The sequence below is a fragment of the Phoenix dactylifera genome, chromosome 12 (assembly GCF_051530095.1).
Source record: "Phoenix dactylifera cultivar Ajwa chromosome 12, Ajwa_hap1_PhDact_Kaust_v1.1, whole genome shotgun sequence".
NCBI classification, from domain to species: Eukaryota; Viridiplantae; Streptophyta; class Magnoliopsida; order Arecales; family Arecaceae; genus Phoenix; species Phoenix dactylifera.
In genome coordinates this window covers 28,699,241-28,718,031 of record NC_143201.1, presented here as the reverse complement: position 1 = coordinate 28,718,031, position 18,791 = coordinate 28,699,241, and the positions used below count along the sequence as shown (strand labels likewise).

The 18,791-nt window shown below is 36.1% G+C and overlaps 1 protein-coding gene across 3 annotated transcripts; it reads left to right on the top strand.

Annotated features, from left to right (window-relative positions):
• Positions 1-2,320: 2,320 nt before the first annotated feature.
• LOC103709572 (putative sugar phosphate/phosphate translocator At1g48230) lies at positions 2,321-17,003 on the top strand. Of its 3 annotated transcripts, none has more exons than XM_008795000.5 (10): positions 2,321-2,565; positions 3,795-4,119; positions 6,353-6,460; positions 9,796-9,827; positions 9,904-9,954; positions 10,580-10,641; positions 10,737-10,998; positions 13,261-13,526; positions 13,627-13,724; positions 16,522-17,003. In XM_008795000.5, exons 2-10 carry the CDS (start codon positions 4,036-4,038, stop codon positions 16,705-16,707), a joined length of 1,149 nt encoding a protein of 382 aa, XP_008793222.1. In that variant the 5' UTR covers positions 2,321-2,565; positions 3,795-4,035; the 3' UTR covers positions 16,708-17,003. The 3 variants fall into 3 exon arrangements, with proteins under 3 accessions (XP_008793222.1, XP_008793225.1, XP_008793223.1); XM_008795003.5 differs by having other exon boundaries at positions 2,336-2,565; positions 3,881-4,119; XM_008795001.5 differs by having other exon boundaries at positions 2,364-2,565; positions 3,874-4,119.
• Positions 17,004-18,791: the final 1,788 nt, after the last annotated feature.

Sequence of the window (18,791 nt, the reverse complement as noted above, 5' to 3'; positions counted from 1 at the left end):
CAGTGTAACACGGGTTCATAGAGGTTGACCTCGTGGTGCTTGTGATTGAATTTGAATGAATTTGAACTCTTAGCCTGATGAAGTTGTTAAGCCTTGAACGGAGGGAGTATGTGAGCACCCGTGCAGGCGTATGTTTAGGCCTACATCGGTTATTCGTCTAGGAGATCTTGGGTATTTATATAAGATTAAAGAACTCAAAAAAATACCTTCCGGCTAGCCATTTTAGATAAGATCCTAGGTTGTTATAGGTCTAGCTACATCAATCTATGAATAGATTGAATAATGTCAAGCGATGGCAAATTGTATCTACCAGCCTTAGCATTGGTCCTCTTTGCTCCACTTTAATTAACTCCCTTAACCTAATTCTAAACTTCCCTTTTCCTTACCTTGCCAAATCTCCTATGCAGCCTTTCTCCTCCAGCCTTGCCAACCATTTTAAACTTCCCCAAGAAGCTGCAGCTTTTAAGTAGAAATACTTGTTCAACCATTTCAAACTTCCCCCAGAAGCTGCAGCTTTTAAGTAGAAATGCTTGTTAATTCTCGTCCCCGTAGGAGCCCTCTCTCTGTAACTTCACCCACACGCAAGAGTATCAAGAAAGAGGCCATGCAAGAGGCATCCTTGAAGTAATTATAGAGTCAATATATACGAGGCAGAACTCTGCTCCAAGCCATATTTATCATTGGCATTCTTGAAGGTTCCATCTCATTTGCACGTAAACAATGTCTTCATAAACCTGCCCTTATCTCCACTTTAATACAACCATTCTACATGCGATTTATTGCAACACATATTCACATCTCTCTTGTATGCATATACATATGCTTATTCAACCCCTCTTGTAATCCCTAACCATGCCAAAAACACTCGCAGAATTGATGGTTTACTTCCTCTGTTGATTTCTTGATCAATTTTATGGTCTTTGATTTACTCCCCATACATCAACCATCGTGATTAGGCATGAAAATCTCATCTTCATCCTCGTTTTCATTTCTTAGTATTCAACAAGAAACTAATGTTAATACACTATTTCTTTTTTTTATTTATTGAGAAAGGTAGAAAAGATTCATAGGCAATTCCAACTAAGCAACAAGATTTTGCACTCCTAAATATCCCTTACCACTCAAACCTTTGTAAAAACAAGATTTGAACTCATGTTTCTCGGTACCGTATCGGCTTGATCAGCTAACACTTTTAGTCCATCTTGCTAACTTTAACTACCCGTGGCTCTCCTGAATGTTCTTAATATATGCTATCATTATTTAGCTACGTTAATGGTAGTGACCAAGAGAGACGACGCCTAATTCATGGTTTTAAATAATGGCATTATGATCATTATAATGGTTGTTATAGCCATTATTATAATCATTATAATGGTTGTTACAGTGATTATTATAGTTGTTATAGTTTCTGCCACCCCACCCATTACATTATCAAGGAAAATATAACGGTCATTATTTTCCATTAAAATGGACTAATATAACATAAACAATGACCATTATCTTTATTTCTCCTTCTTTTAAATAGCATGATTCTTTTAGATTTCAATTTCTCTCAAAAATCAAAAAAAAAGAAAAGAAAATAATGTTGTTGTTGTTTTGTCATTGCCCATTATTTTCTGCTGTTATGTCAGAGATCATTTGAGTATTAAAATTTCTTTTAGTTATTTTTTTGAGATAAATAACAGCTGTTGTAACTATTATAATGGTTGATAAAGATTTCGTGGGGACCGTTATAATAGGCTAACATGTTACTCAAAGCTTTTGTCTGATATGTTAATAGACATGGGACCATTTGATTATTCAAGGTAAGCATTAGTGACGCAACAACTGGCCATGGACAGCTTAGCAAAATTAATATTTATTTGCAGCATGCAAGCTATGCATATAGGGGCGTCACAATCAATTGTTTGACGTTATTGTTATACATCACAAACCTACTTTACTCTATGCCCTAACGCCGTATAAAATCGTTGGAAACGTGCATTTAAGATAAAAAAAAAGGACAGCTCTATGGAGCGAGAAGGTTCGTAATTTTTTTTCGACTTATGAATATGGTAACAATTGTTTTATTTTATTACGAGTATTTTGGTCCAAAAAAAATATTATAACTCAAAACAATTTTTTGGCGGAGTCTAAAAGTAATTTTTGGTACATAAAATAATTTATTAGAAGTTTTACAAAATATTTTTATTTTATATAAAAATACTTTTAATGGGTTTGAAAGTATTTTTGGAGCCTTCTGGAAGCTTTGCCAAATGGGGAAAGGTAGCCTTTAGCTGCACCGACCTTGGGATGAGTTGGATCACATTGGGCACGGATCACAGACACGAAATCCATCAAGGCAAACCCCGTCCCAGGTCTACGGACCCCTTCCCCTTTCTCTACAGGTAAGTCTTCTCTCCCTCTCAAATCACAATCGAATACGGGCGACGCACTGCTCCGGGCTTCAGCACGGGCAAGCACCCAAGCCTCTCCCCTCTCCTCCCCTCCTCGGCGGCGCCCTCGCAGATCCACCCTTCTCTCCGTCTCGCCACTGCAACCGGGCCCTCGTCTGCTCCGTCCCAGGTCCACCTCTCTCTCGTTCTCTCTCTTTCTGATCATCTCCGTGAGTGGTTTCGTGGTGCCCAAACCCTAAACCAAGATCTGTTGTTTTCTTTACTTCGACTCCTTCACGAGATACCCTCTCCTCTCCTCCTTCTCCGGTACCGCCAATCTTCTTGATCCTTCCTGAAAAAGCCGCAGTTTGTGAGAAAAAGTGTTTTTTTTTTTTGGCTTTCTTCTTGGAGGCTTCTCTTGTTACGACTCTTCCCAGGGGCGAGGAGGTGAAGAAAGCGTGCTAGAGGGTTATAAAGTTATTTGGGCCCAATTGGAAAGTAAGCCCTAGATCGGTATGCTCATGTGTCAAATTTTCCAAATCACAGCGGAAGTACGAATTCTTGAACCGATATCTTAGATGAATGCAGTTACATGGATTAGGAGCTGGTCTGGAACCTGTAGCTGTTCAAGAACCTTTCTTTCCTGAAAGACAGCACAGATGAATGGAAATTATAGGTCAAAGAGTAAATCAAGGTCAAGATGCTAGATTGAGCCGAGCTCAAGTTTGGTATTTTTGGACATTAGAGTATATGTTCAATCCCTTCTTTTTTGAGAGCACCTTGTTTCAATTTCTTTGGCTGGTAATTTGCTTAGCGCAGCAATAAGAAGTTTGGTTCTTGCTTGGCAACCTGTAGCTCAACATATTCCTTATGGGGTGCTAGATTTTGGACTCTACTTATCTATGTAGTTGTTCCCTTGATGATTCACAATGGTTTGACTTTTGAGGATGAGTGGTGAAACGGGTCCCTTTTCACAAAATTCTTCTCGGTTGAGTTATCCTAACTTTGGGGATCAATGATATATATATTCCACCAAATGATATGGTTCTAGTTGCTTGTCTTAGGCCACCTTCTGCTGCCATTTGTTTATATGTTTGATTGGTTTAGCAAACTATGAAACCGAGAAAGAGCTATATATGCGAACAAACAAGTAATGTGAGGGGATTAATATGAGTTTTGTGGATAAGCAACAAAATGTCGGTAATCAAAGTAACAAGTGAATATATAAGCAATTAACAAAAAAGGTTAAAGAAGGAAATGTATGTATGCAAACCTTCCATATTGTTTCAAAAAGTTCATGTAAATCTTGCTATTGCACGATAATTGATGCTGTTTTCTAAGCTGTAAGGTCCTTTTTTCCCTAAATCATGTATAGAGATGCTGTGCCATTCTATCTCTTACTCTGTTAATAATTTTCAGGTGTACAACCAGTTTCTGGATTTTGAAATATATGGATAATAACCTTCAAGAATCGATATGAATTGTTGTGGATGTTCAGCTTGCAGATAAACAAGACGGACTTGCTTTGTTATGGGAAAAGAATTCGTAGTATCCTAATGTTCTTTATATCAAAATGGATAGCTTCATCTGTTCAGATGGTTGACTAGTCACCTCTCAGAGATCTGGAAAAACATTATTGGTATAGTAACAAGCAGGCACAATGATTAACAGACAACTTTTGCTGACGTACTTTTATCTACTCATTTATATTTGCCTCTCATCAGGAGTTATCTTGTATAACAAGGTAATGCATCTTAACGCTGTTTTGTTAGTCCTTTATTTCCTTACTGAAACAACCATTAATATTATCCATTTTCACCAGCATATGGATTAGTCATACTTGTTTACTTTCTGGTTAAATTTGGATGATAATTTCTTCACGTCCTTTATTCTTTTGAAATATCGCTATATTCACTGCCTGGCTGTATTATATTTTTAAAAGAATATTTCATTCCATGTGCTGGTTAGATACCTTTGAAATTTATTACCACTACTATTTTGAGTTCACCTATAAGTATTCTTTATTTTCTTTGAAATCTGCTTTAGTGTTCCTGCTCATCAAGAGCTTTTCATGATACCAGGGATTTTACTTGAAATTTTGTTGGATGGCGCTACTTGAATAACAAAAATAGTTTTATGATGATTCAATTTAGGTTATATCACGTATCCACGTTACACATCCTTTCTGTTTAATTGCAGGTCCTGCGCTCTCCAATGTTGAAATATCTTCATGATTAGAAGTGCTTCCTAAATCCTAATTAAGGAAAAATTCCGTTATACCTTTGCTTTTATTAGCAAATATGTATGTTCATATCATGAACTCCAGAACATCAACCCCCTAACCCGCCAACACAGACACACACACACACACACATATGCACATGGAGGACAGGAAAAAAAAGAAAGGGTTAATTCCATTGTTTTAAAAATCAGTTGCTAGGGCTGCTACAGCCGCTGCTTAGCAGTATCGGCCTGAAGATGCTAAGCTAAGTGATCATAGTGGCGCTATATGGTGCTTGGGTACGAAGCAGTCGATATCAGGCAAAAATCTGTTAGAGTGGCAGCAACACTATGGGTTCAAAGCAGGCGATTTATTCAATAGAGGATTGGACTGGTTTCCGCTTGGGCTGGTCCAACAATCAGATGATCCAATAGGTTGATTTTGATCTAGTCAATTCATGCGTCGGTCGAATGGAGCATTGGAGAGAAGAGGAGAATAAGAAGTGAATTTTGTTAATTGTGGACATCTTGCTTTCATAGCTGATGTTATGTGATTGTGGATATTTTATTTTATGGTAGATTTTATGTGATTGGGGAATATTTTTATCTTGTAATGATATTATTATGTTTGATGGATAATGATATTTCTTGTGAGATGGTGGACTTTACATTGTATGGATGTTTACATGATATTATTACCTTAGGTGGATGATGTGTTATAGTCTTTTCTGGATCTTTTTTTTTTGTTGGGGGGGGGGTATGAAGTTGATGGAAACTATTGATTGTTGATCCTTATTAAGAAAAAAAAAATATTTTGTTGGCCTGCTTTGGGTACATTGCCTATTATAGCATCTATTTCTATTATTCACTATGAAACCGCCGAGCAACTTCGTGTCCACTATTTGCTTTTTAATACATTGGTTAGTCATTAATATTTGCCTCAAGCACACTGATAGAAATCAGGAACCTCTCTATAGAGGAACCTAGAGGTTTCACCCTATTTGAACTTTACTTAGCAAATCTGGCTTCAATCACTTTCCAAAATCTTCTTAAAGCTATACCAAATTTACTCATAACAATTGAATATAACTTAAGGTGCTCGGCATTGTGAGGAGATCTATAGAGCTTGAAGAGAATTTTGTAGCAAAAAAGGCTACTGCAGATGTATAAAAATTCCTAATAATTCTTAAAAATATTAAAATTAAAAAAATAAAATTCCCTGCAGTTGAAAGCCAGAATGGCTAATTGAAATTCTGATTGACTTACATCAGTTTATGCACAAAAAATGGTGTAGGATAAGGTTTAAATTTTCATCTTTAGAGTGTGAGTTCACTAATGTGCTGTACTTGTGAATGCTGAAGGTTCAGTATGCTTTATACTATTTCTTATGTTTCCATAACTCATGGTATTGGTTAGCAAAGTCATGTTGAGTACATGTGACAACAATGTTTGCCTCTATAAATAATAAGCAAAAGCTGTTGTTGCCATATGCAATTGCTTTGCGGATATTCTAGCTTATATTTTCTGGGCTTGTCTGCAAAATAATTTGATAATGCTTTTCAGAATGGTTATTATACGGTGCAGTCGTTTTTGTGATTGTCTTATCTTCTTCTCTTCCTTCTATTTGATATACTACATTTTGGAACATGGATTATAGAGATGATGATTTCTTTACAATCTGCATTGTAAGATCCAGACTAAATGGATATCTGAGTAAAACAACTCTGAGGCATTTTCTTATTTTTGTCAATTTGCAGTGGGTTCTATCTCCAAAATATTTCAAATTTCCCTTTCCTATTACTCTTACTATGATTCACATGGGATTTTCCGGCGTGGTAGCATTCCTCCTTGTTCGTGTTTTTAAGGTATTCTTCTGTAACTCTTGTGGTTGCTATGGTTATTTTTTCTGTGTTACTAGCTAATTATTACACCCTCCATTGAGCCACCAATAGAATAAATACATAATAAATACAATTTATTTAACTTCCTTAAAATTTGTTCTTTCTAGATGTTCAACATTTTGAAGCTTTGTTGTCCTTAATGTCGCATAATGTGTTGGGAGCGTGAGAAAATTGCAAATAGTAATATGTAGACTTAGCAAGGTCTGTAATGTAGTTAATAATTGCAGGTGGGCCCTCCATATTTATGAAAGGGAGGTGGTATAGGCAATGGGACATTATGGTTCATCAGGTGGCAAGATTTTAAATACTAGTGGGATGCAAGGCTTCCTATCGTTTTGAGTGTCAGATAGGATGGGTCAGGAAATGAACTAGGATGGGACATGTCATCTATCACCCCAAGTGTCGGGATGTTTGTTTTGTTGTTGTGGGTTTTTTTTTTTGGGGGGGGGGGGGGAGGGGGGTCCTGGTCCGTAGTGGGAAAACAGAACTGAGCTACAGTCAATGTTAACTGGGTCCTGTAGTGGATGAGTAATGGTCTCAACCTGCCAGTTGGCACGAGGAAGCACCCAACAACTCTTTGGAGAGCCAATCAACAGGCTGATCAGCTTTTGTACATACACATGAGACCAGCATGGGGAGGAGTACCTGCAGGGGAATATCAACAATGTCCTCTGGCTGGTCGGTCTATCTTTTACAGAGAGGTCTCATGGTGGCATGCAATGTAGCAAATAATCATCATAATCATCTTCACTTCCATGGTTACTGCCCTTTCAAAATGGCACCTCATAAAGCTGATAATCTCATTCATGGGCTTTTTACTTGCTTGGTCAACAAGCTACATGGAGTTAAATTAGCTGAGGGTCTCCAATGATATACCATTGTCATTATTAAGAAACATCCATAAGAACCTCATCGCTTTGTGCTTTTGTGAGCCTCTCATAGAAGTTTCCAGGGCCTTACATGGTCATGATGACACTGGAACCTCGAGTATGATACCAACAGCATATGTAGGTAAGGACTTAATAAGTTAAACATCTCCAAAGCCAAGCTGTTGTTGGATTATAAGAAGGGTCCTCCAAACCTCAAGGATTCAAGGTTTGATGGGTAAATAGAATTTACGCAGGTTTCTATAGGACTTCAACCAGTTTGTTATGGGGAAACTAAATAATAAGAAACCTGAAATCAGAAAATAGTTGAGCTATTGAGGCAAATAAAATTATAGAGGGGTTCAGAATGAGGTCCTAGGACACTACCGTCCAACAGTTTCTAAAAGAATTATTGAGAAATTGTGGAAGACTAATCTAATTCACGAGGTTGCTGGAAATTTTCTGTATATTTGTTATTAGGTATATGTTTAACCACCAATTCTGAAGCAATGAAAGAACGAATATGTAGAATAGTAACACTGTGGTTTGCGAATAGGGATGCAAAATTCTTTCTGGCCTTGATGATTTTGGGTAGAAGCCTAAATGGTTTAGGGGTGCTAGCCAGCAGAAGATTAGAAGTAAAATATATCTTCAACAGAGTCATCTTTATTTATTAACCTAGGGCAATCAGCAAGAAGTTGTTGTAAACTGTCAAAATGAAGGTGTCACCATCACAAAAGAAACAATCCTTTTTTTAATAACTGCAACCTATTACTGTATCATGCATGTAAGGTTGGCAATTGCATAGGCCCTGAAACCCTCCCATAACTCCTACACTTATCAGGTCTTTTTTCTGAATAGAAAAGAAAGAAAAAGGAGAAAAAGAAGAAAATGGAGCTTGTTGCAGCTCTTAAAGTGACTTAATAATCTAAAAGAACATCATTAGAGGTGTCTACCTCTTAATTTTGGGTCCATGTTTAAAACCAATCTATTCTTTCAAGAAAATCAGTGAATTTAAAGTTAAAAGAACCAGGAATCAAATCTTTGCTAGGACTTAGGATCTCAACCACCTTCATTTAATGTATTCCATTGCTTCTCCAATTTGAAGCCAAACTCCTAAACTAAACGAACATGCAGGCTTATTCTCACAATGACCCAGCTAAACTTGTGTACTCATCCATCTGAACCAAACCTCTTTGAGCCATTTTCCTTGTGCTGAATCTGTATCAAAGAAAAGGATGTTCTGCATGTTAATCCCTGAAGTCCTCTTTATGTGTCTTTTTAATCCTTTTGATCCCTAAAATTACATCCATTAGGGGATATTCCGTGAATGTTTGTTTCAACGATGATTCATGAGGCCACAGGTAGTCATATGCAATAAATTCTATAATGTCAAAAGATCAATATGCAAATTTTTAAAAAAATGAGGAAAAGATGCCTAGTGATAAGGCTGGATCCCCAGGAGCCCTGTTTGATAGCCCCATATGAATACTGTAGTCTTGCTTTTCCCCCTTTTTTTTTTACTTCTTTCCATCGTCGTCATTGTCAGCATCATCTTTTTAGTAGTCTCCATATCTTCTTCTCCCCCCGTTTCTTTTTCAGAAACCATAGGATCAGCACCATTAAGACTCAAAAATACATCCCTGTATTCTTTCTTAAATCAACAACTTATTATTTCTAAATAAAAAAAGGGAAGAAAGGCTGCAAATTCAATTTTAATCAAGGTTCTGGCATGCATTTACCAGATATGATTTAAGATATCCAACTTTGGATATGATAACATAATAGATGGAAGCTGCTAAATTTTAAACTAAGAAGTCTATGCAACTATGCAGTCATCAACAAGGTTGCCTGTGGGCAGAAACCAACTGAACCATTTAGATGAAACTACAAGCAATACTATTGTAGCATGACGCATATACTTTATGTGGTATTGTAGGCAACCATTTATAGCATATTTACCCATGAAAGGTGAGTCAGGATGTTCTCATGGATAAATTTTCTTATTTCACCATTTGCTTTCAAGTATTATTGCAAATGCTACACTATTTATTCTTGATATAGGGCTTTAATAGTCATTTTCTCCACTAACAGTGACATTTTCTTGTAATTTGCTCTTTTATATTCATTTCTCCCGCAGATATGGTATATGCATTATAATACTAATGAGAAATTCCATATATTTTAGTATTGATAAGAAAATAAATACTCTTTCGTTTATTGCAAATTATTTACATTGGACATGATAAATAATTGTGTATAGACTTGTTATTGTTTTTGAGTTCTATTTTCAGTTTCTATCTCCAGATGTCAATTGCTCTACTGGTAACTAGAAGTATGGCACAAAACTTGCACTTATAGGATGCATTCTGCCTCTTTTTGAGAACAATGAATTTGATTTTTGTTTGATGGTGACATGTTTTGACTGTACAGGTTGTGACACCTGTCAAGATGACTTTTCAGATGTAAGGGGACTATTCTGATGTCTTTATTTATTTTTTTCATTTATTCCTCCTCAGTGTAAATTTGTATCTTTTGCAGATATGCAACATGCGTGATTCCCATTAGTGCGTTCTTTGCATCAAGTCTTTGGTAAACACCTTGGCATCATTGATCTACTGTTTTCTTGTCAAATCATAAGTTCCATTTTAATCCTTAATAATGTTGATTTGCGCTTTGGTATATTCAATTATATTTAAACACAATAAATATGACATTGACAATATGATTCATTCTTAGGAGTTGTATTATTGGCCTAGTTGATTTGGTAGAAACTAATATTTAAGTATCTTCTATTTGTCAAAGTCCTGCTTGTTTGAGGGATGAAGTAGAATAAACTGTATTAAGCCACTTTTTTCCATTTTAATACATTTTATCCTGCCAGATGCCTTTTTTCCCTCTAGAATATGCAAAGTTTGTGAATGGCAAAAATGAAATTTTGGATAAGTCTACCTTGTTTGACAAAAGTTTATGGTCATGGCACATGTATTCACTATCATAAAACCACTTTGCTATTGGATATCACAATCAAATGTCACTGCTATGCTTTAAACATTTTTTAAATTTTGTCGATGCTCCACCTATTTAGTTGTATAATTCAGGTACAGATTTTCTTTTACGATGATTGATGATGATTAGTGAACTTGTTATTGCGGGCAAGTGAACTTTTGTTTCAATTTTTGAGTGTCGCTAATAAAGTATGATGCATGTATTGCAGGTTTGGTAACACAGCTTATTTGCATATATCAGTTGCTTTTATTCAGATGCTCAAGGCCTTAAGTGAGTCATCTTGTGCATGCTCCTGCGCCAGTTTTCAGCTAATCTCCTTAAAAGCTACTAATTCTCTATAGATTTGTACGCATGATCTGTAACAGTGCCTGTCGCAACGTTCCTCATGGCTGTTATATGTGGCATTGACAAATTAAGGTGCGACGTCTTCTTGAACATGGTGCTGGTCAGTGTTGGAGTCGTAATTTCATCATACGGAGAAATTCACTTTAATGCAATTGGAACAGTTTACCAGGTTACTGGTATATTTGCAGAAGCTTTAAGGCTGGTCTTAACTCAAGTCCTCCTTCAGAAAAAGGGCTTGACTCTAAATCCTGTTACCAGTCTATATTACATAGCCCCCTGCAGGTATTTTATATAGAAGACTCTGTCACTGAATTCTTTGTAAGAGAAATCAATTTTTTGTCCCTCTTTCTAGTTTTTCCTTCAATTTTTATCAAAGATCATCAATTTGTCATATATATGCAATTCGATATAGTTTCAAGCTCTTCTTGGTTGCATCATTAATTATGTGAACATTCATATGATTATGAAAGCAGCGGTCACAATGGTTAAAGTATATATCTTTTAAAAATGTAATGCAGCGAGTTGGCATTTCTTGGTTCTAAGATTGAGTCTTTGTGATTGTTTTTGCTATAGAACAACATTTTTGATTGTTTTGGTTTCTCGTACATCTTCTACTCAACAGAAACTTTTAAGTTGTGTGCTACATTTTTCTCTGTTCCCCTAGTTACTTTATCTGGAAGGCTATGGGGAGATATCTATTGGAAGTGCAAAGGAGTTGAAAGGAGGCTACCACTTTGTTGAGTGGGGTAGGGTTTGTTGAGTAAAAAGAGAAGCAGGATAAGGTTCAAGAGACTTTGAAATCTGAATTTTGCTTGGGACATTAGCTTTGGAGATTATGGTCTTTGCTGATAACGAGTGGAGCTCTGGCTAGGTGATTCGGGGCGGATATTACAAGATGTCGGGATTTGTAGATTATCCAAGTCATGCAAAAGTCTTCTCGTTTGTGCAAAGGAACCTGAAAGATTGAAGTGTTTGTCTTGGTTGGCGCACTTCAGGTTTTCTTCGTGCAGGGAAGAGTGGAGTTTAGGTTGAAACTGATTTGGAGTAGTTATTTGTGATACTTTGGATTAATTTTCAGTTAAAATTACTGTTTGGTTAATTCTTAGGAGCTTTTTAGTTGAATCTTCGGAGAAAAAGTTTAACATTTCTATTTTCTTGTGCTTTTGGTCTTTAATTTAAGGAGTACTTCTCTATTGGGTTTTATTTTAGAAAAAAATTAGCATCTTATTTGGTCTAGGTGAAGTTATGATAAGGCTTTATTATCAGGATTGTGTTTTGACGTGTTTTTGATGTCTTCCTAGGTTGGGTTTTGAGGGAGATACAGATTTTGCTATTATTAGAAACTGTATAAGGATCTTATTTGCTTTCTTTATTTTTGTTATTACTCTTTTTTAGGGAGAAAGTCTGGAGGTGTTAAGGAGCCGGATTTAATTACTCTCTTTAGCTATAGAAGGAAAAGAAATGGTATAAAGTGAGGTGTTGATGGTGAATGAAAGAAAATTAAATTCTCTTCCTCTACATTTTTCTTTCTTCTCGTCATCTTCTTTCTTTGGGCTTGAGGATTTACCTCAGATGAAAAAATGTTTGCCTTAAGGTGCATATTATTGTTCCTTGTGCAGGTTTTCTGCACAGAAAATCTAAAAATATTTCAGATTTCATATTTATTTTGAGATATGAAATTCATACCAGATCAACACCTATAGCAGAGTGGAACTTGTGGATTGGATCTGTATTATGTTTGAAACCTGAAGGAAGGTTCAAGTGCCCAATGTATGAATATAATCTCAAGTTTGCGGAAAGGATGTCTATAACTTGGAAAGCATCCAAGTGGGAATCAGATCAAAGTTCAGTACAGAACATTCAATCTGGAGTAGGAGAGTTCGTGGTGGTTTGTCTCATATAGTCATTCACTCATTCCTAGGACGCAATGGAGGAAAAGACTTCAGTTCAGAGTCCTGTCAAGCAAAGAGGGACAAAGTGTTTTGACACCTGCTTGTACAAGGAAGTCAGAAGATGGGAATTCAAGGGGCTGTTTCCTGCTTTACTATCATAAGATGCTACTCTCTATTATAAAGTGCAGAGAATAGGGAAATGAGAAGCCAAGGAAGATTCAAGATGGTGCTTCTCTTCCACTATTGATGGGTCGTAAATTCAGCTACTTCGAGCTTAGTGACCTGGCAGTAGATCCAACGTATGCAAGTGCAAATATTGTGATGCTCTCATTGATTCAGTTTATTGTGTTCTCCTTTTTTTTCTAATTTTTTATGTGCTCTTTGTGGTTCATCTTTGAACCACCATATACATGTGGTGCAGTACCACTCTGCTATATCCTAGCTAGAGCCATTACCTTTCTGAAGCCCGACTCAATGACTGATTTGATACATCCTCAATGCCTTTGTGCTTGCATATGTGTGTTCAATACCCGAGCATCTTTGATACATAGTTTTTTTTTATTCCTTTCTTTCTGATACTAGACTTTTCATTTGTGTAGAAACTCTGGTTCTATTTCTGTATGATTCTTATATTTGAACTTGCTTTATGCAGTTTCCTCTTTCTATTTGTACCTTGGTATCTATTGGAGAAACCAGGGATGGAGATTTCACAGATTCAGTTCAACTTCTGGATATTTTTCTCAAATGCTCTTTGCGCTTTGGCCTTGAATTTCTCTATATTTCTAGTAATTGGTAGAACTGGGGCAGTCACCATCCGTGTTGCTGGGGTACTCAAGGACTGGATATTAATTGCTCTATCAACAATTGTATTTCCTGAATCTACTATTACTGGTCTTAATATAATTGGCTATGCAATTGGTAATTTTCTCAATGTTCCAGAGCAATCTTATTCTGCAACTACATTTTTTAAGTGTTCTCGGTAAGTATAGCTGTCCACTTACGGTATGCTTTGCTTCAGCTCTTTGTGGCGTTGTCATGTACAACTATTTGAAAGTTAAGGATGTCCGAGCATCAAATCAACTTCCTGGAGAGAGCATCCCCGAAAGAGTAACAAAGGTGAAAAATACTAAATCCTGTTGATCTTAATCTAACTTTCTATTGCTTCCATGAGAGCGAGTTATTTTACTTAATATGACAACTTGACACCTCCCCCCCCCCCCCACCCTCCCACCCCACCAAAAAAAGAAGAAGAAAAAGAATGTGTGTATCATCTAATCTTATCACTAAGAAGATGTCGCATTGCAAAGGAGAATTGTTTAAAAATTCCCCTTGGTTTTTCAAGTGCACTATAATGGAGTTTCCCTGCAGTGCTAATCAGGACGAGGCTTTTAAATCCTTGCATTTCTGTTGGAGATTTTGATTCTGTTGATCTAATGGAATTTATGGATTTTCTCAGAAGTGAGTTTTTTGTATGAGTTTTTGGCAGAAAAGTATCTTTTTCCTGATAAGAAAAAGATAAAGAAACTGTAATGTGGAAACAGTTGGCATGCAAGGAATATTCTTTAAATATTACAAAATATCAACAGAAAGGTTGATAAACTCCTTTGGACACTTTAAGTCTTGCTTGAGGGTAAGACGAATAGGCTAGTATGTTTTATTTTGATCATATGTTCAATATTATGGGTTCATCCAGTCTCTTTTACTATACATTCATTTTGATTCGATTTTGTGTGTGCAAGTTTCACATTTGTTTGTCTCACAACCATCTTATTAAATAGTGCATTCACCAAATAATGCTCCAATTTAATATGTTTGTAAGTGTTAACTCCTCAGATATTGTTGATCATAGAGATTTTTCTCCCATATATTAAAGTTGGTGTATACGAAAACAAGGGCTTACAAATGCTATACATAGTCTGCAAAATATTTTTTAAAAAAATATTTTTGGTCTTGTATGTGTTTAATCACTTATAAAATGAAAATGAATTCATAAATCTAACCAGCTTTATTCTTGTTGAGCTGTCTGGTTTTAAAACTCCTCTTGACCCACTCCCTTTCTAGTCTCTATCCAAGAGTTTAACAAATTTTTTAGAGGTGCTTAACTAGTTGTTCAAAATTTTATAACAGAATCTTTTTACTTAGTGATTATATTTTCAATCCATATATGTGGATGATTATTTTAATTTCCTGCAAATATTATCCATTAATAAAATCACTGAGTTTCACATATTTTTCACTCCATAGGTTTGAAAAAAGATTATATTGACCCGGTTGATCTATCTGCTTAATCTTGTTGATCACCATTTTGCTCGTTTTCTAGATGTTGACTAGAAAGCAGCACAAACAAAATATAAACAAGAAATAGAGGAACCTGTTTAATTGTTTGCCTAAAAGATAAGTAGGAAAGGAAAGCCTTGTGTTGATTACATTATTGTCAAAATTATGCCCAAGTAGTAACCAACTTTATATCATTCTAATTAGGCACCCTTTTTTTGATCATTCAACATGATCTAAGGCCTTCTCTTGATAAAGGCCTTCTCAAAAACTTTTTTGTGCATGTAATAAGCCATCCATATGTAGTACCATATGGATGCAGCTATTATTCTCTAGCTTTACCAAGTCTATACCTTGACGTGCTCATTCATTCTCTCTAGCTTTACCAAGGCCTTCTCTGTAACTTTTTGGTGCATGATTCTACCATTATAATAATAGGCCAACCGTTACATATTACCCTATTGATGCAGCTCTTATTTTCTGCAGCTTTACCAAATCTTTACCTTAACACACTCCGTCATTTATGTCTCATTCTTTATGCCCGCACGGCTTGATTGCCCCAGTATTTTGATCATATAATTGGTAGCCTTATCGCCTTCTTTAGCATCAACCTCACAAAAACTAGCATACCATTCAGCAGCTAAAAAGCATGTCAGCACATTATCTCAGAGATCGTCTTATTTTATTCTTGGTGTCTATGAATCACCTGCTGTCATTTAATCTATGCTGGATGTCTTTGAACTCTAATTAATCTACAAAGATTTTGTGCCTACAGTGCAAATTATACATAATTGTTGATTCTATTCAAATTCTTTTTAGGCTTGCATTAGATGAAGGTTAAATGGTATGTTTTGATGCAGGAAGATGGCTTCACTCAAATCACAGATAAGCCAAAGAATCAAATAAAACAGAATTCCATACATAAATGAAAATATACACCTACATGAAATGAAGGGTTACAATACACCAAGAATATGGGGGGGAATTTATATTTCTTCTCAACATCTGAGGAATTAAGACTCAATCCACTTCTTAGAACATAATATTTTATTGGTAAATTATCAATTCAACTTGTTGGCTTATTACTTATACCATTGAGATGGATGCTGTTACTTTCAAAACTTTGGCTTCTTCCTTGGCTGCACTTTCAAAGACATAAGATTTTTGGTGGGATCAGTAAAGTTTGGTTGCTTATGGTTCAGAATCTGAGACCAATTCATGGGGGAATTGAGACAGAATTCGCTCTTAGAACTGAATATTTTATTGGTAAATTATCGATTCAACTTGTTGGATTCTTGTTTGTGCCATCAACATAAATGTAGTTCTACTATGGTTTCGTCCTTCTTCATATACACTTTCCAGAACAAAACATTCTTGGTGGAATGCCCCACTGTTGCATCACTTAGACTATGTAACCAATAATGTTTGGTTGCTTACAGGTTGATTATTTAAATTCATTTCTCTGGTTAAAAATCTGGAATCCATTCATAGAGGATTACCAAATTGAGAGCTTTTCACAGAATATTTACAAACCAATGATGGGTCCTAACTAATTGTAAGGACAAGGTTTGTTGGATACGAGAATATTGCATGTCTTCTAATGCTTGCTTTGGCTTTCGTGGATTGCAACTACCTGCAGGAGTGGAAGTTGGATAAGAAGTCATCAGATATATACACTGATGATAGTAACAACAGCAACAATGCAGGAAACATTGCTGGTGCTGCTGCCTCAGAGTCGATTGTGGGAGATGAAGAAGCACCCCTTCTTCCATCATCAAGATTGACCTACACTGGTCGAAGCCAAGTCAGCAGCCGCACTGCATAGTACAATACATGTTATGATTCAATTTCTTGTTACCAAATTCTCTTAGAAGCCTCTTCCCAAGAACCCATTTTTTGCAGAGATTGATTCTAGGAGCATCAGCATTGCATCCTGAAGGTTGATACGAGAATGATTCATTGTAAAAACTCTCGTTGTTTTGCAGTTCCTTTTTTTGTTTTCAGCTACGATTTAATAGAAACATAGTTTGGGAAGAATCATAACACTTTATCGTGGACAGCTTGGGCTTGGAAGGGTTTTGGCTGTCCGGGCACAAGTAAAAGGGGATGAGTTCTTGTTAATTCATATCTCATACAATCATTGTTTTAGATTCATAAACATTTTCTTTTTTAAATCATTAATATACTATAAGCTGTAAGCGAATTCTATAAAATTTTTCAAGAATAAGCAATCGAAGAGGTTTCTCCTACTGGAAAAGGTTTCATGCTAGAGGAATTTGTCAAGACAACAAATTTGATTTTCTTTTAATTAAGCTTGTTGCTTGGTTTCCGATGACTGCTGTTCCAAGTTTAATATAAAATTGATGGCAAGTTTTTTTTTTTTTTTTTAATTTTTCTTTCAAATCAAACATTTGCAAAGACATTTCCTGCCATCCAAATAAGTTTATAATAAGAATACCGGCAAATTACTGGTGCTTTGTTCCAGACTTGCAACAATGTAATAAATCGCAAATGTCAGGGAGCATGTAGCCATAGATGAATAAAAATGTTATATCCGAATGCGCGCTTGTTTGCTAATCATGTAACTTGGCAATTCATATCCATGCATACGGACGGTGGCCTTTTTCGGAACATACAACATTTGAAAGAGAAAAATCACTCTAGTCCTGCAACAATTCAAATAAATTCCTTCATCTTACGATTTATTCTCAGATAAAGTTTTAAATACGATCACATTTTGTTGAATGCAATGTCAAGACATTAGTACAAGATTGGACATGAAATTCTTTATATTTATAGAATCCCACCACGGCATGTGCAACTTCACTAGCCTTGGCCGCTGCTTCCAGTAGCAGCTTCCACCATCTCTTGATGCTGCGGGTGCTGAGATTGCTTCTTTGAGCTTCTGATGAGAGCATTGGCGTAAGTATGCTGTTAGCTGCTGAATGTTTTCGCATGATCTCATGAGCTTTCTTAGAAGTCTGATGAGCACCCTAGTTTCTCAAAGTTTGACATAGCTTCATGGTCCACGAGGGCACCATAAATTCCCCAGATAAAAAATCTAACGCATACTAAAAGTAAATCAAAGAAATAATCAGGACCTAATGGTCTGCTCATGGACCACATATGTACACCATGTTAGCACGAGCAAAGAAGAGTAGAAAGTTGGGAGAACAATACTTCTTTACACTGGTACAAAGAGTAGAGGACGCAAAAAGACTTGATCTGATCTGATATGTATGGCATTGTGCAAAAAGAGCACTGATTTCATGTATGATATGCAGCCTTGCAACCTTATACTTCACCACACCTTGCATTTTTCTTCCCCTGCAAATTTAACATTAATTTAGACCTTTTTGGCTGGTCAAAAAATATACTCCAAGCCTGAAACTTCAGACTCTGATTTCAAAATTTAAATCAGTTCAAGTAATGATAGTATTTAACAGGAATACAAGATTCTGAGGAGTTATAATTCAGAAGAGAAGAGCATCCAGTTTTTTAAAAAGATACGGCATTTGAAGTTCAACTTGTTGAAAACCATTATATTATACGTGCTTTTCCCGCAACATTATTTCTTTACTAACATGAGCATCCAGCCACCATATGACCAAACCTATCAATATCCCAAGGGAACAAAATCTCTCGTTTCATCCAAGATACAATTCGGTCTCCTATTTAAGGCTGTCACTCCAACTTGCAAACCCGGTACTTGACCCGGACCCAATGCAATCCAGACCCGCTGATGGATGGGTTGGGTATATGGGTTTAAAGTCAAACCCACTCAAAATTTCGAGTTGGGTCTAGGTTTGAGATTTTTGGACCCAAGTAATTACTTGATTTATTTATTTACATATATACTAATAGTTTTATTTATAAACCTTTCATTTTCTAAATTATTGGCATATGAAA